The sequence below is a fragment of the Rhopalosiphum maidis genome, chromosome 1 (genome assembly GCF_003676215.2).
Source record: "Rhopalosiphum maidis isolate BTI-1 chromosome 1, ASM367621v3, whole genome shotgun sequence".
NCBI classification, from domain to species: domain Eukaryota; kingdom Metazoa; phylum Arthropoda; class Insecta; order Hemiptera; family Aphididae; genus Rhopalosiphum; species Rhopalosiphum maidis.
This window is the reverse complement of record NC_040877.1, coordinates 34,821,405-34,847,494: the sequence shown is the minus strand read 5'-3', so window position 1 is coordinate 34,847,494 and position 26,090 is coordinate 34,821,405. Positions and strand designations below refer to the sequence as shown.

The window sequence follows — 26,090 nt, the reverse complement described above, 5'->3', positions numbered from 1 at the left end:
TAAATCTGACATCGAAACATTTTTTATTTGTATTTTTTACATTTTATTAGTTTAAATAATAAACGTATACCTGATGTTTCGTGTTTTTGTCTTAAGCTAACCTAACATGAGAAACTCTGACAAATACTTCTTATAATAATATAAAGTTCAGAATGTTCAGATCCGGACACATGAAATTATCGCCTGTCAGAAATAATATAATTTAGTGTCTTAAATGTTATAGTTGACAGTTCAACAAAGTTTTATTATTTTTAATGTATTTTGATTATAATTTAATCGTTTATTAAAGAATACCTAAATTACTACTCAAAAAATATTTTTGAAAATAATATATATTTATTAATATAAAATCAAATTTTTAGAGTTTCAAAACATTTATAGATAGATATTATATAATACCTGCTATAGTAATATAACCGTACTATAACCTATCCTAATTTAACAATTTTAAACTTTTTCTAGAGTAGGTTAATTTGTGGATTATAGGTAAGCCTATTTTGGTGAATTATGTTTGCAATGTTTAATAATATCATAATAATATATTATTGTGATAATTAGCTGTTATTTAATATTTACTATTTAATGTAATCAAATTTTTTACCAAAAAATTTATTATCAGAAACCACCCTTAAAAGTTGAAAACCGGAGCATATATAATGCTCCAAAGGTAATATCACAGGCGAACAAAATAAATAAATACAAATAAAATATCATTATAAAATCAATACATTCATCACTTTGTATTCCAATTAAAATAAACAACAACCGAAAGTCAAATAATTTTTTTGAATACAAAATAAATCACTAGACTTTGGAATGTTTTGGAGAAGATAGAATTTTTGCTGTGAATAATTTATTGCATTACGAAATTATATTAAATAATATAACATCTGATATTTGATACGATTCAGATTTCATCCTTCGATAATAAAATCATTATAATATTATACTGGATTACTATCTTATAAATATATTAAATTGATCACAGAATAATAAATATAACACGTATATAATATTAGCATTTAACCCATATTGCATAATATAATATTTAAATGTAAAATTGGTCCAAATTCTAATCCTCAGGAACATAGGCGAAAATCCATTGAAAAAGTTGGGGGGCTACGATTTTTCTCATAAACCAAAACCGTTAGAAATTTATTAATTGTATGCAATATGTATGTATACTTAATGAATTTTATTTTCATTTTCTTTTAGTGTGATAAATCTCTGGAACCAGAGAGCGGATTTTGTTGTTTGGGGTCTTGTTAGATTCACATTAACTAGGAGATGTGCAGTGACGATTTTCAGAACTTTATATTTTATAATTAATTAACTACAAAGCTTCAATAAAACTAAAACACATTTTATTGGGAGTTTATTTTTATTTTTTTCAGCTTTATAGCTTCGTAGTGAGTTAACTATTGAAAATAAAGTTCTGAAAATTTTCACAGCACTTCTCCTGGACTAAGTGAATCTAACATGACTCCAAATAACAAAACTCCTTCTCCAGTTTCGGTAATCTAAAATTCTAAATGAAAATCTAGCAAAAAATAGCTATTTTTTTAATTGTAAAAATTATTACATACGGTGATTCTTTTATCATAAAACACTCATTATTTCAAAAAGTATTCATGTTTTTGAATACATTTTTTTACATAGTTTCAAGTTGTTAAAAAAACAACGTTTTTATTAAAAAATTATATTTTTAAATGACAACATAGAGTTTTAATTTCATATTCCAAATCATAATATTTTTCTGAGTATTTTGATACATTAAAATCCAATTTAAGGCGAGTAGTTTATGAGATATAAGTATTTAAAGTTTAGATGCGCGGAGTGGATTGGTACGGGGTTGCCCCGCAAAATGTTTGTCCACTACTCCGCTTGTCTAAACTTTAAATACGTATAACTCATTAACTACTCGCCTTAAATTCGATTTTTATGTATCAAAATACTTAGAAAATTATTCCGATTTGGATTATGAAATTAAAACTCTATGTTGTCATTTAAAAAAGTAAATAACTTAAAAAAATATAAGGATTAAAATATTTAAAAATTTAATTTTTTAATAAAAACGTTTTTTAACAACTTGAAACTATGCAAAACAATGTTTTCAAAAACATAATGAGTGTTTTATGATAAAAGAATCACTGTATATTATTTTTCCAAATTAATATAATTTCATATATTTTGTTTTATTCGACAGATGATAAAACAAGTCACTGTAGAACAGACGAACAGTGTTCCAACTTATAATTTTAATTTTAATTGCAATTTCGTATAAAATATTATATAAACAAAATATAAAAATTATTATGTGTTATATTTCTTGTTTTTTTTAAGATTAAGAATATAATATATGAAAATGAAACTACAAAATTTTTTATATTTGCAAGAATGTTTGAGAGGGCTTGGTGGGCTTTTTGGGGGCTAAGCCCCTCAGTAATTAGTAATTTCCATTTATTCAATTTAAATTATATTTTTACGACAAAAATAAGAAATTAATTTTTATTATCATAGTATTATTAACCACATGCTTTATTGGTTTTTCTGTTTCCAAATAATATCAGCTATCTTGCATAGTTCATAAATAAAGTTATAGTTTAAGTTTAATAATTATTATAAGTATTGATGCTTACATCTTATTTACTCAACATTACTATACTTGAAATTGCTTGCATTAGCTACTCTACAGCTAGTAGACATATTTCATTTTTTTCATTTTTTCTGTTTAAGAATGTTATCGCCCAATTACTAAAATAAAATTATATCAAAATATTTCTCGGAAATAACATATATTCATTAGAATGTATACACTTTACATATTACCTTACTGAATGGAAACAATTAGTACAGATAACGAGAATATTAATTATAATAATGAGGTACACAAATCGCTAGATGTGGCTTTTTTATGATAGCTATGGAATGTTTACTGTGATTTAGTTTACAGTAGTAGAGAAAATAAATACTAAAGGGTTTAATATTATTATTATTTCAATCAGGAAACTGGATATTGGGTCGGAAATATTGCTCATTTGTTACTAAATGGTATGTTGACATGATGGAATATGATGGGGTTGAGGACGTGACAATAAATGCAAGACTCTTGTATTCGAGTTTCTGCATTGATTTTTTTTTTCATCAATTTTATACGCAATAGACACCCTTTATATTATGTGTTTGTACGATCACCAGACCATACTGCGTATTTATTCGAAAAGTTACTGTTTATTTATTTTTGCTGCAATATTTGGTTAAATCATCTTCACCACATTATACGTGATTGGCGGGTGGTCACAGTATTAGTTATTATGGTTGCGGCCATATATATTTGACATAGCTTTAAGGTGTACCACTATTTTTGGCGTGTGGTTTTTTAATTGACATCTTATTTAATAATGTAATTTACTATTTTACACGGTGTGTAAACTGTATTTATTTTATTTTCACATAATAGTATTAAGTATTATAATAAATAGCTTATTGAATTTTCGAGTAAGTACTAAGTATACTATTTTAATAGGTATCAGATAATTAAAATTATTTTAAAGTTTAATTCAAAATCGCCGTCGGACTTAAATAATGTTAGCGACGTCTAACGGTAATTTTCGGCGATAGAGGAAATAATCAGTCCTTCACCACTGGGCGTAACCAGTAAGCGGCGGTCGTCGTCCACTAGGTAGCGGCACGCTGGCGTTTCGCGGCGGCGCACCGGCTGGCAGATGATTAGGCGGCAGCGGCTAACTACACGCGCACCGCGCACGTGTTGCAGTGCGAATCTGTTATCGGTGAACTGTTACCGTCCGCTACGCGATCAATCTCTCCGTCGACAAATGATTTTTGCCAGTTCAGTTCATCCGTCGTCCCGGTTTCTATGTACGCAAACGGTATGGATCGCGAAATAATAACTATCTTTATATTGTCGTCGTAAAATACCGCACGTACACATTTTATGTGTACATTATATATATAGATACATAGAATAGGTACTGTAATACCTATTTTCGCCCGGGAACGTTTCGTTTTTGGATGTCGTCGCTAAGATTATTTAGATCGAATAGAAATATAATATAAACACTTAAAAAAATTATACAGTAACGATAAAGGTACGTTGACGAGGAAGTATGGATGTAAATATATAACATAATTGTAGGTTATCGCTATGTCATATTATAGTCTTACATTTAGGTATAGTAGTTGAAACGGCGGACGACGGATATTATTCCAAACGAAACGTGAAAACGATTTATCATGCCTCTTGTTATTGTTTCAAAATATTTTAGAAAAACAATCATTTGCTAACTGTATAGGTACGTGTGAATATAAGTTTTCATCTAACTACAAAATTGCATAATAAAATATAACTTTAAGTCACCTAATCTGCGGTATATATTTTTAATTTAAGACAATTTTAATAAAAAATTACTATCATTCGTTCTAGTAAATTTTTATTTTCTCAACATTGTTTTTTTTTGTGAAGAGGATACTTATATTATATAATCCACATTATATATGTACGTGATAACTCACTATCTATTATAATATATTATAGGAAATAGTCATTATAGCCAATATCGAGAAAAATTATATACGTATATAGTATACTTACTAATTGTGTAATAGATTATTGAAATATTAAATTTACCACCGTGTTGTATACATTTCTTGGAAAAATGTAGTAGCTGCACAATTTGCAAGGGCATGTATATAACATTGTGCGTATGTGTCAGTGGCGTGTTTAGGATTTTGTTTTAGAATATAATATGTATTTATTCACGACTAATTGTAATCATAAAATACGATGCCTAAATTATATATATTCCGTTATTTGAGAAGTTAGATATGTTATCATTTAAATAATGAAGTAATTATTATCATTGAGTATAAATGTATATGTATTCAGTATAAGTATAGGTAGAAGTATTTTATACTCAATATTATAACATATTTAAATATATTATGTGACATTTAAACATTATTACTTTTTAGTTATTATTTTATTATATTTTTATTTATATATATAATAATTATCGTTTTTAACATACAAAGTAAAAACATATAATATAATACAGTGGATTTCGCTTAATGTTGGCACCGATTAATATTGGCATCCGCTTAATATGGTCAAAATGGTCTGGTCCCAATATAAATGTATATTAACAAAGTTAAAAAAAGCCGCGTAATAGGGCACTCGATTCGGTTTATGAGGGCAATTTTTATTTTATCATAGTGTTAGAATATACACATATGTATTTAAAAATGATTAATTCAATCGGGTTTCGTCATTTCTATGAGATTGTGTTTATCGAAAGTAATAAAAAGCACTAGGTACCATTTAAATATTAAAACCCTTTTCTGCATATTGTACCAAAAATGGCACAAATTAGTTTTTTGTAATTTCTATTGTTGAAAATAAAGTTAAAACATTACTACATATACGGCCAGTTACATCTACCTAGCAGTCCAATTGTGAACTTCAGATGAAAAATAAACAACTGAAAATATTATTAGTTTTTTAAAAAACTACCCAATTTATGCTACATCAATAACAATTTGATACTAATGATACTACCGATCTTTGGTAAAAAAAATCTATCTGGTAGTACATTTTGTCCAGAATATTTTAAAAATAAGTATAGATTTTTAAGTATAATACTTATTGAAATATTCAAATATATATCATAACCTAATTATGTGCCAAAAATTAATCCTTAATCAAATTTTAAGGATAGTTTCACTTGTATATTTTTTAAATATTTTTCCCATCCTCCTGGTGTTTTTTACAACAAGTACATTTTTATCGGGAAAAATAAAAATGCATGCAGAAAGGGATTTTGTTGACTTTTTTTGATATTATAATTTTTTTTTTTTTTTAACCAATTTCGGTTTTTATGGGCAACTGCTTAATGTGGGCAAACAGGGTTGGTTCCAACGTGCCCACATTAAGCGGAATCTACTGTATTATAATACATAATAAAAACACAATTAATTATGATTTCTTATTATAGTAAAATATTTAATTTCAAATATATTTATACAAACCAAAATAATTATAAACTTTATAGTTTTATTTTATTTATTTGTATTATTTTAGTAATTTGGTTTTACCAACATAAAAATGGTTGAAAATATTATACTAGGTCATTAGTATGCACAATAAAATTAAAGAAATCTTTATACTACTAAAACTAAAAGATTAAACTTGAATTTGTATTTAATTTAATAAAATGTTTAATTATTAATAGTTTTACAAATTACAATAATATTTTTAATTAAGCTATTACATTATACATAATAAATAAACATGCTTAATGGAAATTTAACTAATTTTGGAAAAATTAGAAAAAAACATTATTATTTGGTAGTTTAATACAATGGTAGATACCAAGGGTAAAACTTTCTATCTTATCCTGTATCATATGTATGTTATACATCAATACTAAACTAGATTCAAATAATAAAGATTAGACCTATCTGCTAGGTGGCTAAGTTTTTCAAATGGTTCGTGTAATTTCAATATTAAGCTCAAATTGTGCTTATTGCAACTAAATTACAAAATAAACGTCAAGAAATAAAAATATATATATACACTAATATTGTTACATTCATATTTTTATTTTATTTCATCTAATATTGGTTGAAAAAAATGTTTAATAAGTAATAATAATCACTCGCCCAAATGACACTTGTTAATGTATAATTTATTCAAATGAGTGCTTTAATAGTTTAGTATTTACCTTGAGTATATGTTCAAGTGGTATAAAATTACAACTATTTGCATTTATATATCTGTAACACAATTCCGTTAAACATATATTTATATAAGTATTGTAACTGTCAATCTCGTATTTATTTATCGCTTACAAAATATTCTTTCTAGTTTTTATCTAATTGACATAATAATAGATGCAATTATTTTATAACTTTTAGATTATGTTACTATTAAATATTAATGAGAATATTAACTTATATAATATTTAATTATTAGTTTAATAGTATTAAACATTTATAATCAATATGTAGATATTAATAGTACAGATTCCCAAATTCTATTAATTATTCTATTAATTTAGGATCGGTTTTTCAGGTATTTATTTTTATTTGTAATATAAATAATAATTAACAATAACTTTTGCTATTCACTATACATATCTTTAAGACTTTAACCACTATGTTATTATTACGATGTTTTTTTTAAAAATATTAAATTATTTATATTTATAAATTTGGTTTGATATCAACTATTGTAAGACTGTGTTACAATTTGACTTATATATCTTATCTACGATACGTCCACACATAACATATATATAATATTCATATTAACTATTTAATATTTATGCATAAACTTAATTTACTATTGCTAAAAATAAATTTAATTTTTTTAATTTAAGGTACCTTCTTATAACCACTTATTTAATATTTTTAAAATAAAAATAGTTTATTATTAACAACTGATTGTGTATCTATTATTATAGTAACACCCAACTATGTACAATGACGATATAAAAAAAATTCACTTATTATATTTTGTATTGTGTATGACGTTTTGACAGCTTATATTCAACCCTGATTGACCTGTAGATCATATTTTATATTATACATTTTAAACTTTTAAATCGTACAAACCAAGTCAATTTATATATTATATATACATATCAATTTTAAATACAAAACATATATATTATAATATTTGTTATTTATTAAGATAGCAACGATTAATATGTTTATGGATGTAAAAATCGTACACAATTTAATTAAAATATTAGTATTAAAAAAAATTATAAAATTTATAGTAAAAATAACTTTGGTATTAAAATCTAACAATATAGTTTTACTCGTGTGTTAATGTAGTCCTAGTTTAAGTTTTAAATTTTTAATACCTATACGATTCTTGTATAAATTAACAGTTTAAATTTAATCTCTTACATTAATTTTGGTAAAATCAATTATACTTTTCGTACAACGATAATATAATTTTCTAAGTTTTGCCTTTTTATAGTACTTTTAATTAAATTTAAAAAAATAATGTTTTAGTTTATGTGCATGAATACGTGTTACATTCCGAGAATATCTTGTAAATGATTTTTTTAAGTATTGAAAAAAATGCCATGTAAAATGTATTGAAACATCAATCTTGTTTGACTGAAAAAGATCATATCATCGTGTATATCTATAAAAATAAATAAAATGTCAGTATTGTTTTTCCTTGTATGGTGATATGAGAGTGGAATTTTGAAAGTGGTTCATATGATACGCAATTTTTAAGGTTTACACAATCAGATTATACAAACCAAGTTCCATTATTCACTTGTCAATATTGTATAGCAATATTATCTGTACTTTTAGAAAAATACATGGTACCAATTTAAACATTTTACAATATAAGATAAAATTACTCATTTATTATATTTATTATTATAATAATATGTTTTATTAAATGACCTGATTTTTTGTGTAATAACGTATTAAATAAATATAAAACTATGATAGAACTTGTATAGGTACATATCGTATATGCTAATACAGTTCTATTAAATTAGGTAAAACACAAATTTATGTTTCTTCATGTATTATGGATTGCCTAATACTCCTCCATGTAGGTATATAGTATAAAACAATTTCAAACATGTTTTCGTGAAATAGCCTTTTATTCAATGTAAATATAAATAATAAATATAAATATGTATGTTGTATATATTATCCTTTCATCATTAACACACGAGTTATAATTCGGAATATGCATTCTAAATATTATAATATCGCAAACAAAACTAATTTTTAGTGATTTGCTTTTTTTTTAACAACTTCAATACTTGTATTTTATTGGTGTCCCCTATCCTTTATGTCCTTGTGTATGTATATGTGTGTTTGTATGTATGACAGTTTGCGGGCGTCTGCACACTGCACTGTTATTCAAAAAGTATAATATTATCATGAACAATAGTCAATTATACTATGCTATACCCCAGTTTAAATATGTATATGGTACATTAATGTATTATACCTGTTATATTATATACTATATTATCGTGTATATTATTTAGTAGTGCTTTAATTGTCGATGGGGAATTAGTATTTTGTTGTGCTATTTTAATGGTGTGTCGTGTGTAATGTGTATCTATAAAGTGATTACGCTCGAGTGCAATAACGAAAATGTTGTAATTTATTTGTTTTAAAGAACACATTAGTTCGTTAATTTCTGCCATACAAATATTCTATACTGTAAGTCAAGATATATAATGCAATATAATTTGTTCAAATATTTTTATTTTATGAGTATTTATATTCAAAAACTTTTCTAAAATGAAATATTGATACTGTAGTATTAAATAAGGATACGCTTAAGGTGCATCTAAATGTACTTATTCTTTGAATACTCAAAAATAATAAAGTAATCCTTTAATTTGAGAAAAATATTCCGTTTAAATCAACACTTTAAAATATATATTTTTTTTTTTACTCAGTCTTAGATTAGAATCATACTATAATATTTCTAGTAAACAGATCTGTTAAATATTAAATATTAAGAAACATTAAATCATTTTATAATTTATAATTATGTATAAAACAAAATGAGCTTCTTTAATAAAAAATGTGTGTTTCGTTATGTATCATGAATCATATTATAGTATATATTATTATTGTTATTATAGTTGATAATATTGTTGGTTTCATAATTATTGGTAGAATGCGGCTTATTAATATTATAGCTCTGAAAATTTACTTTACTCTGACAATATAGTAAAATAAATACATTTATATTTATAATTGAATATTATTATCAAGAAAAAAATTAAAAATTAGAACATTTTAATTTTTCTTAACAAAATATTAGTAAATACTAGGGTAATTTTTAAAATTAAACATTTAAAATTTCAAAAAATTTCAATAAAAATATAAACTTTTAATTTTAGTTGTATTACATTTTTCTAGTTTTATAATATGTAACTTTTGTTTAATATTTTTATAAATTAAATGCTACGTTCTACAAAATCTAATTTTAAATAATCAAGTTATTTTTTTAGATTTTGAACTGATAAAAAACGGTTTTATTATTATTATTAATTTATGCCTGAAAACAGTTTCCAATAAAATAAATGCTCATAAATGTTAAGGGGAAGGGGGGTTGATAAAAAAAATTGTTTATAACTTGTAGTTTGGCGATTTAAAATTTGAAACATCTTTATACATATTTTTAAAATAATCAGATAAAAAAACAAAATAATAATGCATGTTAAAATTTAATAATAATAATTGTTGGTTAATTTTATTACCGTCTTCATTAAGAGCTATTTTTCAACGTATATATACATTAAAAATATACAATAATAAATCATTTGATTCTAGTTTAACACAATCTAAAAGAATAATAATGTATTTTGCATATTTTTAAATATTTTAAGAGGTACTTAATTAATAATTTTTAATTATCTATTTATTTATTTTTATTATTAATTAAAATACAACTTTGGCTTCATATGCGATTAGTTTTTTTTAATAATTTTTACATATATTATTACTTAGTAGATCCTATACAGTATTGTCCGTGAACAAATTAAATGCCCGTGAATTAATCCCTTCTTAAATTCCATTAAATTTAAATTGCGTAGATTTTTAAACTTAATTATTTTTGTTGCTTTGGTCAAGTATAAAAGACGGTTTTTTTATTTCTTATAACCACAATTGTATTTCGATACAAACAAAAGTATTTGATTTTCGTTTACTGAAATAAAATCCCTGTGTGAGCCTATCTTTAAAAATAGATTTATTTTAAAATTCTTTCTCATTGTTCATCTAAACTTTATATTCTAAAGTATTAAAGGAAATACTTTTCCGAGTACCAAGTCCAAACACACTGTTATTTTTGAAAAGTTTAGTCGACCATTTGCAAGAAAGTGGTATTAGATTAGATTATTTGATTTATTTTGAATAATATTAAGCAATTGATTTTTTTTTTTTTTATGAATGATATTATTTCCTAGTTTTTTACTTATCACATCCAAAGCTTTTGGTATTTTATTCAATACTCTAATTATGATAGGTTTCCTCGTAAAAAGAGTATACTTGAATATAAATAACAAATATTTTTTTTAACCTAAATTCTATAGTTTATTCGTCAAATCTATTATTTTTAAATGAAATTCCATCTAACCGTTCGAGCACACTTAAATGTTTCAAAATAATACATTTTTCGTTCTCATCCATCCAACTACCGCCATTCCACCAAATCCATCGGAATATCGTAGGTATATACTAGTATTGTATACCACTATTGTTATACCGTCTCATTGGGTGTATATATATAATATTGGACATTCCAAGGATTCTGTGGGCACCTCCGTCGGGGGTAATAATTGTCTCCAGTATATGTGGTAGGAAGGTTGCAAGCACCTCATGCGTGCTACAGTGGCGTACGAACACACAAATTAGAGTTGCTCCTCGACACACAATCCACCCGCACTCCTATTATAAACCTTCGGCCCTCTATTAAAATGCCCGTCCTACACACCACTACCACAGTTACCCGACACATGACAAATGGGGTCCTTTTCGCGAGATATACCTATATAACAGAGTTTCGCAGATTATTTCGGCTCGGCTAGCAGCAACACTTGTTTGCGGTCGCACGCAGCGCGCAACTCTACACACGCACCTATATAATGATAGTAATAATAATAAGAATAATACTTTTACTAGTTTTACTTCTTCGTGCGCTCTATTCTATTCGTTTACTCAGACCCCCTCGCCACCTTGATATATATCGGTGACTAGTTTTATCAATAATTTCGTATACAATTATAACGGCTTCAAGTTTCTGAAAAAAACTCAAATCCCGCTTCCCTTTTTAACGGTCATCTATTATTATATATTTATAATATACACATGTAATTTTATTTCCCTGTCCAGTTTTCGGTCCCATCTCATACCATTGAGAGTGTTTGATATTTTTTTATTAACTGAGAATGGTAAGGGAAGCTTACAAAGCTTTATCATAAAAATGTTCTTAGGATTTATCGCTTAAATACGTGTTCCAAAAATATTAACCACCACCATCATTATATTAACATTACGTTAATATAATGATAGTGGAGCTTCATTACGTTAATAAGGTTTTTAATATTTAGTCATTTACATTAAAAAAATATACGAAATCCTCACAAAATCTATTAAGTAATTACAAATTAGTAGGTAATCACCAAAATAATACAATTTAGTGAGAAATAACAGTAGGTATAATGTTTAGTTAAATTTAATAATTTAGTATACCAATTTCTTATAAATCTAAATCATTATACTAATACTTTTTAAACAACAATACCAAAATATGTATATATTTTTTATTATGATTTTTGTACAAATGCAATAATATTTATCACATTTAATTTAATAGATAGATTTTTCAGACACTTTTCGGTATTTTCCGAAAAGTTATATTTTGAATTAAAACTGGTAGAGCAGCCTGATATACTACATGTTTTTCAAAGTCACTCATTTTCTCAGTCAACTTTTTTGTTATCTAATATTAAAAGTACGAGTACATAAAACTTAAATTAACGGCCATTTCCGAAAGTCAGTTACTTTTTATATAATTGTCTCTTTTATTTTTTAGTTTATAGTTGAGTATTATCAAGAGAAAAAAAAGATCACATAGTAATAGAGATAAATTTCCTTTGTTCTTTCTATAATCGCCATTTTACAAAACTATTATTGTAATTTGAGTTACTTATAATAATTTACAGTTTTGATAATAGGAGTGGAGTGAAAAAAAATCTATTATTAATCTATTATTCTATTTGTATTAACTTTAAATGCGTAATATTTGTAAATAAATAAAATACTTACTTGATATTTGCACAAAAATACAAAATGTATAACAATATGGTAGATGGATTAAAAATGTAAAAATTTACCGAGACAATTAATGGTGAAAACATAACAATATAATATACAGACCATTTTATTATCCTAAAATTTGACAGAAAAATTCTCCTGTTAATGCCGCATTTACAAATTACCCGATGGCCCGTTTAACCGGTGATTTTTCGATTTTACTCTGTCATGTACAACTATCTCACGCTCCGTCATCAGATTTGTTGCGCACGTATGATGAATGCAACATATTTCTATACCTTACACGTTGTAGTGTTCAATCGGCGTCGGCACGTCGGGCGCAGATAAAAAGCTGCTCGCGTATACTTTCGACATACGTAAAATGATTTACTCGGTTGGCAGATTGGTCTTATTTTCTATTCCTTTTTTCTTTTATTTTCCCTGCATTTTTTCTTCCTTTTTCCCTTATACGCGAGGAAATATAGAACGCCCGCAATTTCCCAACACTACCGCATCCTTCATCATAGGTATATATACCTTATATACATCATATGACATAAATATATATCGTCAGGTTGATCGAAAAATACCCTCTAATCAATCCGCTCTGCACGTTTCTAAATCGTCGTATACGCCAACGTCGTTGAGAAATATTTTTATACTGAAACGGAAGATCCGCCGTCAGTTTACCGTGACGTATAATATAATAGTATTATTTGAATAGAATACGCGCTACAATAATACGTATTTTAATAAAATCATAAAATGTTCGATTACGCAATAATATACATCTGTACTATATACCATTGCGAATCATGTTTTGATTAACAATTACATACATTTCTACTCCACTTTAATTATTGAGTGCAGATTGTAACGCGTAATCCATATTCGATTCTATAGTGGATGTGTTAACTGCAGAATATCGTGTTATCGTTATGTTTGCCTGTATATGGACGATTCGGAACACTCTAATTTATCTGTCATAATAGGTTTTTAATTGTTTTGTATTTCCTCTTTGAAATTTGAAAGGCCCAGTTATTTTGTCAGGTTTTAATTTGTTATTATATTGTCACGAACATGGATATACTTTTGACAAGTGTACTATATATGTGTATAGAGTATGTATAGTATATATATGTGTACATATTATTATACAGTCAGATGTAATATAATACATTATATTATCATATTTATACACGTATATCACACAAACATGATATTAATCTAAATTTATTGTTATGAATAAATGCATTTTGTTTATTCAAGATATACATATTTGTATTAGTAGTAAATTAAATCTTTCGATATTCATGAATTGCACAAAGCGCTTAGAGTATTTGGGTCATTATAATTTTAATTCATATATATTTTGTTAATACATTTATTGTATTTTAGTATTAACTAGAATTGATTAATTTCTATATTTCCAAAAAAGAAAAAAGAAAAGTAATAATATATTGTTTTTAAAGCAAAACATTATAATATTATTATTTACTATGACGTTTCTTACCATAACTTATTTAATAAGAAAATGATTTATCTTTAATAGATAAATATATATATACAACTAATTTTTATCTGAATTTTTATTTTTATTATTAATAATTTATTAAAATTAGAAAGTTAAGTATCTAATAATATCTCATTTCATAAAATTAGATACTTAATAATACCTAATTTATTAATTATATCATACCATATAATATTATATACTGCTTATAATTGAAATACTGAAACTTAATCATTAATTTATGCTCCAAATGTAAAGATGATTGCACTGTGGAACCACTAATAACAATTATTATTTGAATACATAATATTATTTATAATATAAAATATATATAAAAACAAAGTACTAGTTTTTACAGTGAGCTTGTAAATAGGTAGGTACATTTTAAAATTAGTATACAATTCGTTTTATATGCGTACCTACTAATCATCCTGACATTTATTGCTACGTTTTATTTAAGTTAGTTAAAAAAAAATCAATCACCGGCTTTTATTCGTCAAAAGACAAACAATAGGGCATTTAGGATAAATATAGTAAAAATAATAATTAACAAAACAATGTAGGAAGTATATTATTCTGTTGCACACGAAGGGGAGCAAAATTCGTTTGCAGAAATAATGGCCCGGTAGAACAGATAACAGTAACACAGAATTCCCTCATAAATTTCAGGAACAATAAAAAAAAAAAATATCCATATGTGACATATTAAATGTATTAGATAAATAATACACATATGATAAAAATACAGTGTGTCTAAGAACTTGAAAATATTTAACTTGTATTTAAACATCATGCATGATTGTAACATGCAAAGATTAATTTAATTAATGGTTTATTTAATATATACCTGAACACTACATGATACAATTAAGTGTAAATTGTTATTATTATCTTTAAATTTTAATCCGGGATCTTAAAAGATAAGGTTTAATTCTTATTCTGCCTCTTCTTTGCGGTCGTAACAAAGAGGCTTTTTCCATTTTTAATATTTTAATAATTAAACCTTACAACCACAATTAACGAGTTAAATCCTAATAATAAAAGAGGGGTATACGCGTTGCGTATGTTCTAGAAAGTCAATTTTCATTTAAATTGTTGCCCTCTATATAACTTTTTTTTTCAGTATTTATTTATATCATTTATAAATAAGTATGACAAAATAATATTTATTCTTGTCTAAATTGTAATATATATACCTAAGTACCTATTTACAATTGTAATGAAAACATTTTTACATTTTAATTTACCTGCAAACGACTTGTCTATTAAATTTTTTTATTTTTATTTTATAATCAGTTCCTACTGTTCCTAGTCTATTCGCTTATAAAATAGGAATCAACAAGTAAATCTTACTTTAGTTTCTACTTTAGGTAGTACAAAAAAATTCTCTCAAAGCTATAGTGACATCGATTATTATTAGTCAATTATTCATTCCTGATTTTTCAAACAATATTTTTTATTATTTGCATCATATAACCATATATTTATCATCAATACGACAATATATTATATTAATTCTTTAACTTATTCAAATTAATGTATTAATTAATGTAAACATTCTGAGCACACTGTTTACACAATTAAGAAATAGTAATTATAAAAACCTTAAACAATTATTATTGAAAAACTAGGAATAAGCTCAATACTCAAATATCAAAAAAATTAGGTAATGGAATACAAACAAACATTTTTTTATTATTATTATGACACCATCTACCATGTATTCGGTAGTTTGAATTGAAATATAAACTATTTTCAATTTATTTTTATTTAACATTGGCTATTAAATATACATAAATAATAAATATATAATATATGATAGTTAATATTTTATAATGTATATAAATATCATTAATATTCTACTTATATATCAAATATAATATATTCATTTGTTAAATTCCGATTGTATTATCATCCACTTGATTTTATAGTATTTTGGAAATATTTATTCAGCATTCAGACGATTAAGACGCTGAGATTTTGACACAATACTATAAATTATGTAGTACACGATAGAGCGTAAAAAGAACCTTTAAAACTACAGACGGACAATTTTCGTTAATTTTATAATAATAATACTATTGTTGTTGTTATGGACGAAAATAGGAACGACTGCAGTAATTAGGTACCGGCGATAACGATATTTTTTATGTATTATAATATTGTGTCATTAAATTATCTTTATGGCAATATTCAGAATTGTTCATGATTGCGGTGACGAAACGTTGGTTGTGGGGTCGTGATACACACACACACACACATGCACATCGGGGTTTGCACACGCAAAAATATTGTCTTTTTGTCCGATAGCAATAGTTAAACAGTAAAGGAGGTACCTAATGAGCAATAATATAATCGCAGTGTATTTTACGAATAGAACACGAAAAAGATTGTTGATCGGTTCGGTGAGCTGTGCATGCAGTATAATATACAAACGAACAAAATTCGAAAATCGCGGGAAATCTCCGACAATCCCTTTCTCCCGCTCGTGACATCGAACAGATTCTTGCAAAACGCGTACCGGACCTGTGCCCGCCCGACGTCATCTCCATAGTACAATCGTTGCCTCGTTGTCGTTGTTGTTTCCAACACGGACTCGCGAACGTGGCGCCGACGGTCTTCCGTCGGAGGCGGCGTCGGCGGCGGTGCGGTCGGCGAAGCCGAACGTACGTCGTCGGCGATTACCACCATGAAGCTGGTGTCACGTCTCCGGGGTGTGGACAACAAAGACGGCCAACAGCAGTCGCCGCCGCCACCGCCGTCCACGTTGCCGGGCGGGCGGCGGCTGAGCGTCGCGGCCGCCCCACCTCGCGCCGCGTCGGCCGCTGGCGTCACGGCGGCCAGGGACCGGTCCAGGTCGCTGTGCGTCGAACGGCTGGGCTTGGCCACGCTCCTGCACCCGGCCGCCATACCGGTCAGAGAACTCAACAGGAGGCGGGCCTCGTCCGCACTGTGAGTATTTTAATTCTACTGTTAAAGACTACGTGTTGTATTTTACTGTTATCGTTGCTCAGGAAATCCTGTCCACGCGACTGTTCTAAGCGACGTGTGGTTTGATAATTATTATATACATATTGATTTATGATCCGGAAATTTCAGGGTATATTGTGTGCACTTACATACACTGTTATTATGATTTATGTTGGGTAAAATTGTTTAAAGTATTCTGAAAACAATTTTTCAATGCTGATATAATATTTAGGTCATTTGGCCAATACAATTAAAGTTAGCAAATATAGTTTATTACTCTTCACCGCAGTATATCTAAGAAATTCCATAAAAAAAAAAAACATCAGACGATTATATTTCTAGAAGTAGAAAAGAAAAATAACTATTGTTATTTTTAGATATTTTCAAAGATTTTTAAATTGTCGAGAGGCATGCCCTAATTTAATTACCCATACATTAAGAAGTTAGATATAGAGAAAGTTGCACTTCCACGTTGGCATGACTATGCTGCTTAGTGCTAACTGCTTAGTATACATAGTGTTATCAATATTGTTCGATGCGAATCGTCATAAATTACATACAATGTTATTTATTTGTTTTCGTTATCATTTTTGGTTCTTTTGTAGCATTTCCCAAAAACTCGCAATAAATATTAATATTATTCTACAAGTACTATACAGTTTATCAAAAAAGTTAACCATTTATCTACTTTAATGGACTGTGTAATTTAGAGTCGTTAAAATTTTAAGTTATTTTATAAATATTCAAAAATGCTCCAAATATTTTTTTGTATAAATTGAGATAAAATATGATTTATTAATCGGCAAATTATATTGTAAAGTTATCTATTAACAAAGTTTAATTTTAGTATCAAATAATACAACTCATCAAGTGTATGTAAAGAAATTTGACATTTAAAATAGATAACTGAAAATGTTACATGATTTCATTGTTTAATTATTAATTATATCAAAATAAAAACAAACAAGTTATAGGAAGCGGATATTTGACGCAAATCTCTTCTATTTGACTATCGGTATAATGAAGTGCCTAATGTTTGTAAGACATCTTTTAAAAGTCTTTATTATTTGAATTACACATCTCAACAACAATGACCCATATCAGTATAGTAAAAATATTTAGATATGTGAAAATAAACAATTAGTATTTTAACTAAATTTATTCTTAATTTATAGTGAATATAATATTATAGTAACCGTAATTCACATTTAATTCAATATAAAATATACATAATATATTATGTATGTGAAGTAATCTCTAATAACTATAATAGTAATTAATTTAATCATAATTTACTAATTAATAACATCTTTCTGATTTTAAAATTAAGAAAAGTAATGGTCTTCTGTAATTTAAATTATTAATATATATTTATTATATTTAAAAACGTATAGAAAAATAATGGTCATAATATATTGAATTTTATTATCTATGTTCTTGGTACAAATGAAACTATTGATAATTAGTCTAATTATAATTAATATGATGTATGTTTTATAAGTTAAAACTAATTATAATGTTAGTGTTCTTGTTTAGAATTTTTTTTAATTTTTTTTTTATTCATTAATATACAGTTTAAATTAAAAACACGATTGTGGGACAACATATACAATAATGTAATTTAATTAAAACTTATGATATAAAGTCATTGTTGATGGTATGAGCTTAATAAAAATATATTATCCAAAAAGTAAAATTAAATTTATGCTCTAATCTCATATAAAATTCAATGTGGTATACAGCCTAAGAAAATGTTTTATTTAAACCTAAAAGCCTATATGAAATAATATAGATTTTATCTTAAATGCATATTTAAGTAGTACTATACTCCAAAAGTTCATTAGTTTTGCAATGGACATAAAACTTTAAAATAAATGAATGAATGACGAGCTGGTTGAAGATGTTTTTAATTATTAGGTGCTTATTACTAGTATGGTTATTTCTCGAGACGTAGCTTGGGACTATTTACCAGATTCAAGATATAAAAGCGTTTTCAATTCCCACGGTGCATCAAGTTATCATACTTTTCTGAGTGGTATTTGAATCGTAAACATTTTTTTATACGCAATCATAAAAAGAAAAATTATACCCTATAGTACACTTTAATACAACAGCGTTATAGATCGTATTTGCTATAATATTGATTTATACTGAATATTTGGCATATTATCATTTATCACACGTTTCAATCCTTTAAATTAATATGTTTTTATATTTTTATCCTTTTATTTAATGAAAATAATGTGAGAACACAAAAATACATATCATTATATCAACCACTTTGAATCTACTACAGTGACCAACTCGATTATTCGTTACCCACTGTACAGCAAAGCGACACTTGCCTACCTTTTTTTATGTATGATGTTATAATATTTTATATTTTGAGAAAAATCCATTTGAATCTAAGTTCAAATTCCATAGGAAATCAAAACATTACGAAAATATTTAATAATTTTCAATAATAATCATTATATTATATAGGTAGTTATTTATCGTTTATATTATATACAGATAAACGATAATTTAAACTTAATTTATTAAACGTAAGTAATCATTTTTCCCATCTTAAAATATTCAATAATAATTGATTTACTAACCTTGGAAATCTAAGAGTTATTCCAGCTGCATCTTGCAAGATGTTTTGTAGATCCTCTCTTCCACAATTTTATTTCATATACCCTCCATTTTTCTTTAAATCAAATTGCTCAATTTAGTTTTTAGAAAAAAAAACAGAATAATTATGTATGTTTTAATTTTTAACTAAAACTAATATTATTGCAAATTGTTTAAATTGATTGTATTATGTATATACTATAATTTTATAATGTATATAATATTGTAAAATTGTATCAAAGTTAATAACTGTAAATACCATTACAGTTTAACTTAAATGTTAAAGACATCAGCTCTTAAAATAATAATCATAAAAAAATAAGGAACCAATGGCCAGGTAAGTCATAAGGTTTGTAAATTTCCATGAAATATTTATTTTATTACAAATGTTAGTATTATAACTAATATTATGTAATTATCCGAGGAGCAGTGTAAATTTGAATAAATAGAATATTGAATTTTATTTGAATTTGAAACATTAACAACTATATTATGGGTTTTAGTTTATTGAAAAAATCCGTCCCAGCCAATAATCAAAATTTTGAATACTTTGATGATTAATTTATGACAAATGTTATTTGATAATATAAAGATAAATTATAATTAATACTACATGTAATATTAAGAATTGTCCGTTTGTAAATACATTTTTATGTGTAATGTTTATTTTTAACAATATTTCCATCGTAAAATAGTGTCATACCGCTGAATCAGCTATGCACACTAAATAATGCTATAATATAGAACATTAGGCGTATACATATTTTTCTTGAGGTCCTCTAAATGCAAATATACTTGAGTCGTTTAGAATTTTATTGAGTACATAATGTTGTATTTTTACCGTATCAATTCAAGTGGAAAATTTGAATTTATTTATGCATTTTTGTTATAAAAATGCATACAAGCGTAAACTCTCATGTACCTCCTTGATATTTTCTTACGAATACTCGATTTCGTGTTTTTCAAGCTTTGCAACATGTGCACTATCACGAGGATTTGAAAACCTTGTCAAATTCATAAGTGTGGTTAATTTTTTCACCGATAAATGCTTATTTTGAAATATAATTTCGTACTCAATTTGAAACATAGTTTTTATTAACTTACGTTGAATTGATATTTACGAGGTCATAATATTATTATTATTTATTACTATTGCTTTCCTAAGTAATATTTACTAATATTATGATTTATATTAATTAAAAATAATATTTATAACATAATGAGAATACGGGCTCACTGGTTTTAGTCCTTATTCGGCCTATGTTATAGATTATTATAGCGATAATTATAGGGTTATTAAAATATTTATTATTGCATAAACATTTAAGTCAAACATTTTTTTTTTACAAAAGTTTAACGGTTTAATCCATTAATTTATTACTTTCAATTTAGATACATACTTTATTATTTGAAATTAATAATTTATATTAATAGAATGTGATGATTTAAAATAAATATAAAATGATCAGTTATATTTAAAAAAATCAAAAATCTTAAAAATGTATACATTTAATGTAAATTTTTAGTAAAAAAAAATATTTCTATTTAATAATCAAACTTATTTTGATAATAAAATACGTGAATTTACTAATATTTTAAATTATAGTCAACTTTTCATTATTAATTATTAGGTATCTAATTGTATAACTTTGATATGTACAAATATATTAACTAATACATTAACTATATTTAAAAATTAAACTACAATAGTAAAACTTAACCTATATAACATTTATTATGTAGGTTATTTAAAATATTTTGGTTTTATGTTATCAAAGGGAAATATAATATTATATTATACTCATTATACCCGTAGGCGTATAAGAAATAAAACTCAACCCAAAAGCTTGCCAAAAACACTGTTTTTAATGGCTTCTTGTTAAAGTTTAATGTTAACAGGAACTTTTTCGATAAATTGTTTTACAACTGTTACCTGCCAGCTTTTATTTCCATTGTTTTTTTAAAAGAAATTATGCAAATAAGTTAATAAGTAAAAAAAAAATGGTTAATTTGTTTTACGGTACGAGTACATATTTTAATTAAAAAAAAAAAATCAAATCATATTTACAGCTTGCCTGTTTTGTGAACTTAAGTGAATACTAGCATTTTAAATTATATTAATAGTAGATTTATTATCCGGTGTTATTAATTGTAATAGGTATATTATAAGTACATTTTAAGTACGTACTTTTTGAAGATTTGTATTAAATGTCAAGAATTATTTTAAATTAATTATTCAAAATATTCCAATGGTTAATAAATGTTGTCAAATTATTATTATTTATATCTTAATTTTTACGAAACTTTATAAATACCTATCTATATAAAAATAGTTATTCAATTAAAAAATATAATATTATAAATAATTATAACATTTCAAATTATTTTCTTTCATTGATTATAGTTGTTTCATCTTATTTTTCTTATCTAGTATATAGTAGTAACTTATATTGTTATGTAATTACATTTGTATTTATATTTTTTTATTATTTTCATAATTTAAAATATGAAATCATCACTAGTATAGACATTTATGTATATACTCCATAAAATATCAGTTAAAATGCTATATTAGCAATACCTACATAATATATATTTTTTATGAACTTTGTAGAATAATAAAAAAAATATTTTGTTTAGTTTGGCTGATAAAATAATATCATTTTTATATATTATATTATATTCCGTATAAGTTGTTAATTTTATTGTTATAATAATTAATAGTTACTAAAATCATCCATAAACAAAAAATAATTAAGAAGTTTTTTTATATTTTTTTACTCATTTATAATATATACACATAGATAATTTGTTAGGTACTTGTATATTTTACAATTTGCTTGTTACATAATTATTAAAATCATCATGTACTACTCATTGAATTATTACTGAATTTATTATAAATTATCTGTTATGTCTGGCACGAGATTTGCATGCAGGTATTTGCAAATAAATTCTAGTCAGGCCATAGTAAAACAGAGTTACACTGAAAATTCGGAAAGGGTTACATCTCAATTATATTATATTTTATTGTCTTATACAAAAATAATTTCATAACGAATAAAAATAAATAGAATGTGTATAAGTTACATGCTTAAGAAACTATATAATGCTAGGGCATATTAGTAGATACAATAATAAAATCTATTCACGAGGGATGTAAATTGAAACAAAAATAATTTTTGTTTTAGACTGTCAATAGTAAATACAATCCTTAATACTTACTTGTATTTCTCTATGTTTAACAATTTATTTTTGTTTTTAAATAAATATAATAAGTGAAATACGAGCAAATTAATTTCAATTACTTCTGAAAAAACATTTATCATAGTATAAATTCTTTTAAAACTTACCATTTAACAAAATAAAATTGAAAAATTTGATAGAAATTGGTATTTGTATTTGTTTATATATTTATAACATTCATTTATTTTTTTCAGATCGTCGTCTAATGATCTCATATCTCGACGTGGTGTGTTCAGCAGGCGTCATTATGGTTCTGTTGAATTGGTAAGTAAATTTACTTATAGATATTAAGTACTATAGATGATATATTATTAATATTAAATAAGATTGAATGGATCTGTAAAAATTATTAACGTTTAAGTGCTTTTAAAATCCAATTTATCAATGTGTACAAAGTACATTAGGGAGGTATTTTAAAAAAGAAATAGAAAAAAAAATTGAACAGAAGTTATTAGATTTGTGATACGATTTTGTTGGTAAACATAAGGTAGATATTTTTGGTTTGTATAGGTATGTGGCATTGTTGTCGACACTTTCTGTCTGAATTACTGATAAAAAATACCACAGAGATTCGTATAGCATCGTAGTTTATTTAATTCATTCTAAAAAAAAAGGCTTACGTTTGTATCTTCTATATATATATATATATATATATATATATAAGCTTTATCAGAAGCATTTTAGTGAGACTATTCGGAGATTTCCATTAGTAGCTGTATCCGTTTTTTTCTACCTCCATTTCTTGCGCCAACATTTTTATCTGCTCGTCTTAACTCTTTAAAGAGTAAATGTCCGTTTTATCATAACAGTTTTGGTAGCCATTGAATGTGAGCGATTTTTGGCAAACTCTTCTCGAGGCCACCATACTATTGATAATTCCCAGCCAAATCAATGAAGTCAACATGACGATTGCTACATTTTTTTTTATACTTAATATATTATACCAATTAATAAATATAGATATGTTTTATAACTTTATTAAATTAGCAAAAGCATAGTTTAATCAAGGAAATTACTCTGATTAAAAAACTCTTAATTAAATTACAACACTGACGGTTTGTATCCTGTGTTCATACCATTTTAAATGGCACAATACATTTTGTATATTATTATAAAACTATAAAATTTAGTATAACTGTTTTATACTTAATTTTTACTTTGAGTACACTGATTATGTACGTTATAATATTTATGACCCTTCGGCTTACTTAACTACAACAATAACTATTGTAAAAAAGAAAAAAATGATGAAGTATTCTCATATTATTCTTTTGAAGAATGAAAGTAACGTGTGACCTGCTTACATCATTTATATTTTATTCAATAAAACACAAACAAATTAAAAAAAAAAAAAAATACTAAAATATTTTAAAATATTAAAAATATTTTTTAGTTGATCAATTAACTTTGTAATTATTACGAGAATCATCTATTATTTTTAAGTTATTATCATTTATTTATTTTCCTTTTATAGAAGAAAAATTAATTTATTTATACTGTTTCACAATACTAGAATGTTATATTATATAAAATAATTGTATTACAATTTTTTTTTTTTAGTTAGGCACCTTTTAAACAAACTTAATTAAATATGATAATATCTCCATCCCGAATATATTGTGTGATTAGGTATTTATAATACGCTAAAGTATTTGCTTCCTTAATATTTCTATCATAATAAATGTATAATTAATTACAAAATATTTAAACAGTTGTAATTTTGTACTCTGGATTTTTTTTTTTTGTAAATTGGTGTAGAAGTTATAAGTAATTGAATGAATAATTTTTATTTTTATTTTTCACAAGCATTAAAAAAAATAATAATAAAAATACATAAGACTTAATTAATCTTAAATGTTTCTGTATTGTTTACACCAATATTTAGACAAAATAAATGCCATCATACCTTGCTAAAAATCTATAATCACCTAAATTCAACTATTAAATAATATGAAGGCTCATATTGATGCCAAAATTTATTTTTTTGTCATACGTCACACAATATCTAATAACTGTTTTATAGTTTATTGACCTGTAAAACGATATCAACAGAATGCTGTATAATTATATCTGTTTCGTGTCTACACTTTGATGATTGTATAAATATCTGCAAATCGTCTTTTCGCCACTCGTCACTATATACTACATATGAGCTTATAGGTAATAGGTAGTAGATACACATAGGAAAACTACCCAATGTTTTATTAAAAATTAGTGCTCCGTTTGAACGTATATTGATAGAAAAAATCTTCGTTACGAGCAATATAAGCCAATCAAGTACAGTGTTAAGTACCTCGTTTTTTGCAATGTTTTGTAAGAATTGTTTACTGTTTTTATCGTTGTTAAATTCTAAGTCAGAATCGTTTTATTGGGGTATAGTCGATTTTTTTTATGTTTCCTACTGACAATCGTTTTTGGCGAGACTTCCTCTTTTCCAATAAAGCAAAAACGCATAAATACTTCCCTGCCTACTTTTATATATACCCTATACAATCCAGCGAAGGTGATGAATTGGTTTTAGAATTATAATGTTTTTTTTTTATTATTGTATTCTATCACTTCTACCAATAGAAATATTGATCTAAATTTTCTTGTAAAAGTTTAATAGTTAAAAATACAATTTAATCGGTATTTTAAAAAAGTAATCAGCGATTTTTAAAGTTGTTTCTGTGGAAAGAAAATTAATTAGGTGCTGGAAAAAATAGTAAAATCAACAGTAAGCCCGTCTTTAATAAAATTCAACTTTCTTGTACTTATATAACTATAATTTTTAAATTGATAGTTAATAAATTAAATTTAAGTAAAGTCTAAAAATTTTAAACTATCTAATAAACACCGTGATGGTAAATCAAACTTTGTTCAAAATTGTTTTATTAAACTTATAATAATACCCCATTATTATACGTCG

The 26,090-nt window shown here is 25.4% G+C and overlaps 1 protein-coding gene across 3 annotated transcripts in view; it reads left to right on the top strand.

The window, feature by feature from the left end:
* Nucleotides 1-26,090, top strand: part of LOC113557457 (GTPase-activating Rap/Ran-GAP domain-like protein 3) — a 285,169-nt gene that overhangs the window by 168,241 nt on the left and 90,838 nt on the right. For 2 of the 3 annotated variants that reach the window (XM_026962994.1, XM_026963011.1), the window contains exon 2: nt 23,377-23,446. In XM_026962994.1, coding sequence (XP_026818795.1) covers nt 23,377-23,446 — 70 coding nt within the window. Of the gene's footprint in view, nt 1-17,039; nt 17,303-23,376; nt 23,447-26,090 lie in introns of those variants that run through there. The other variant, XM_026963003.1, reaches the window with a different exon arrangement.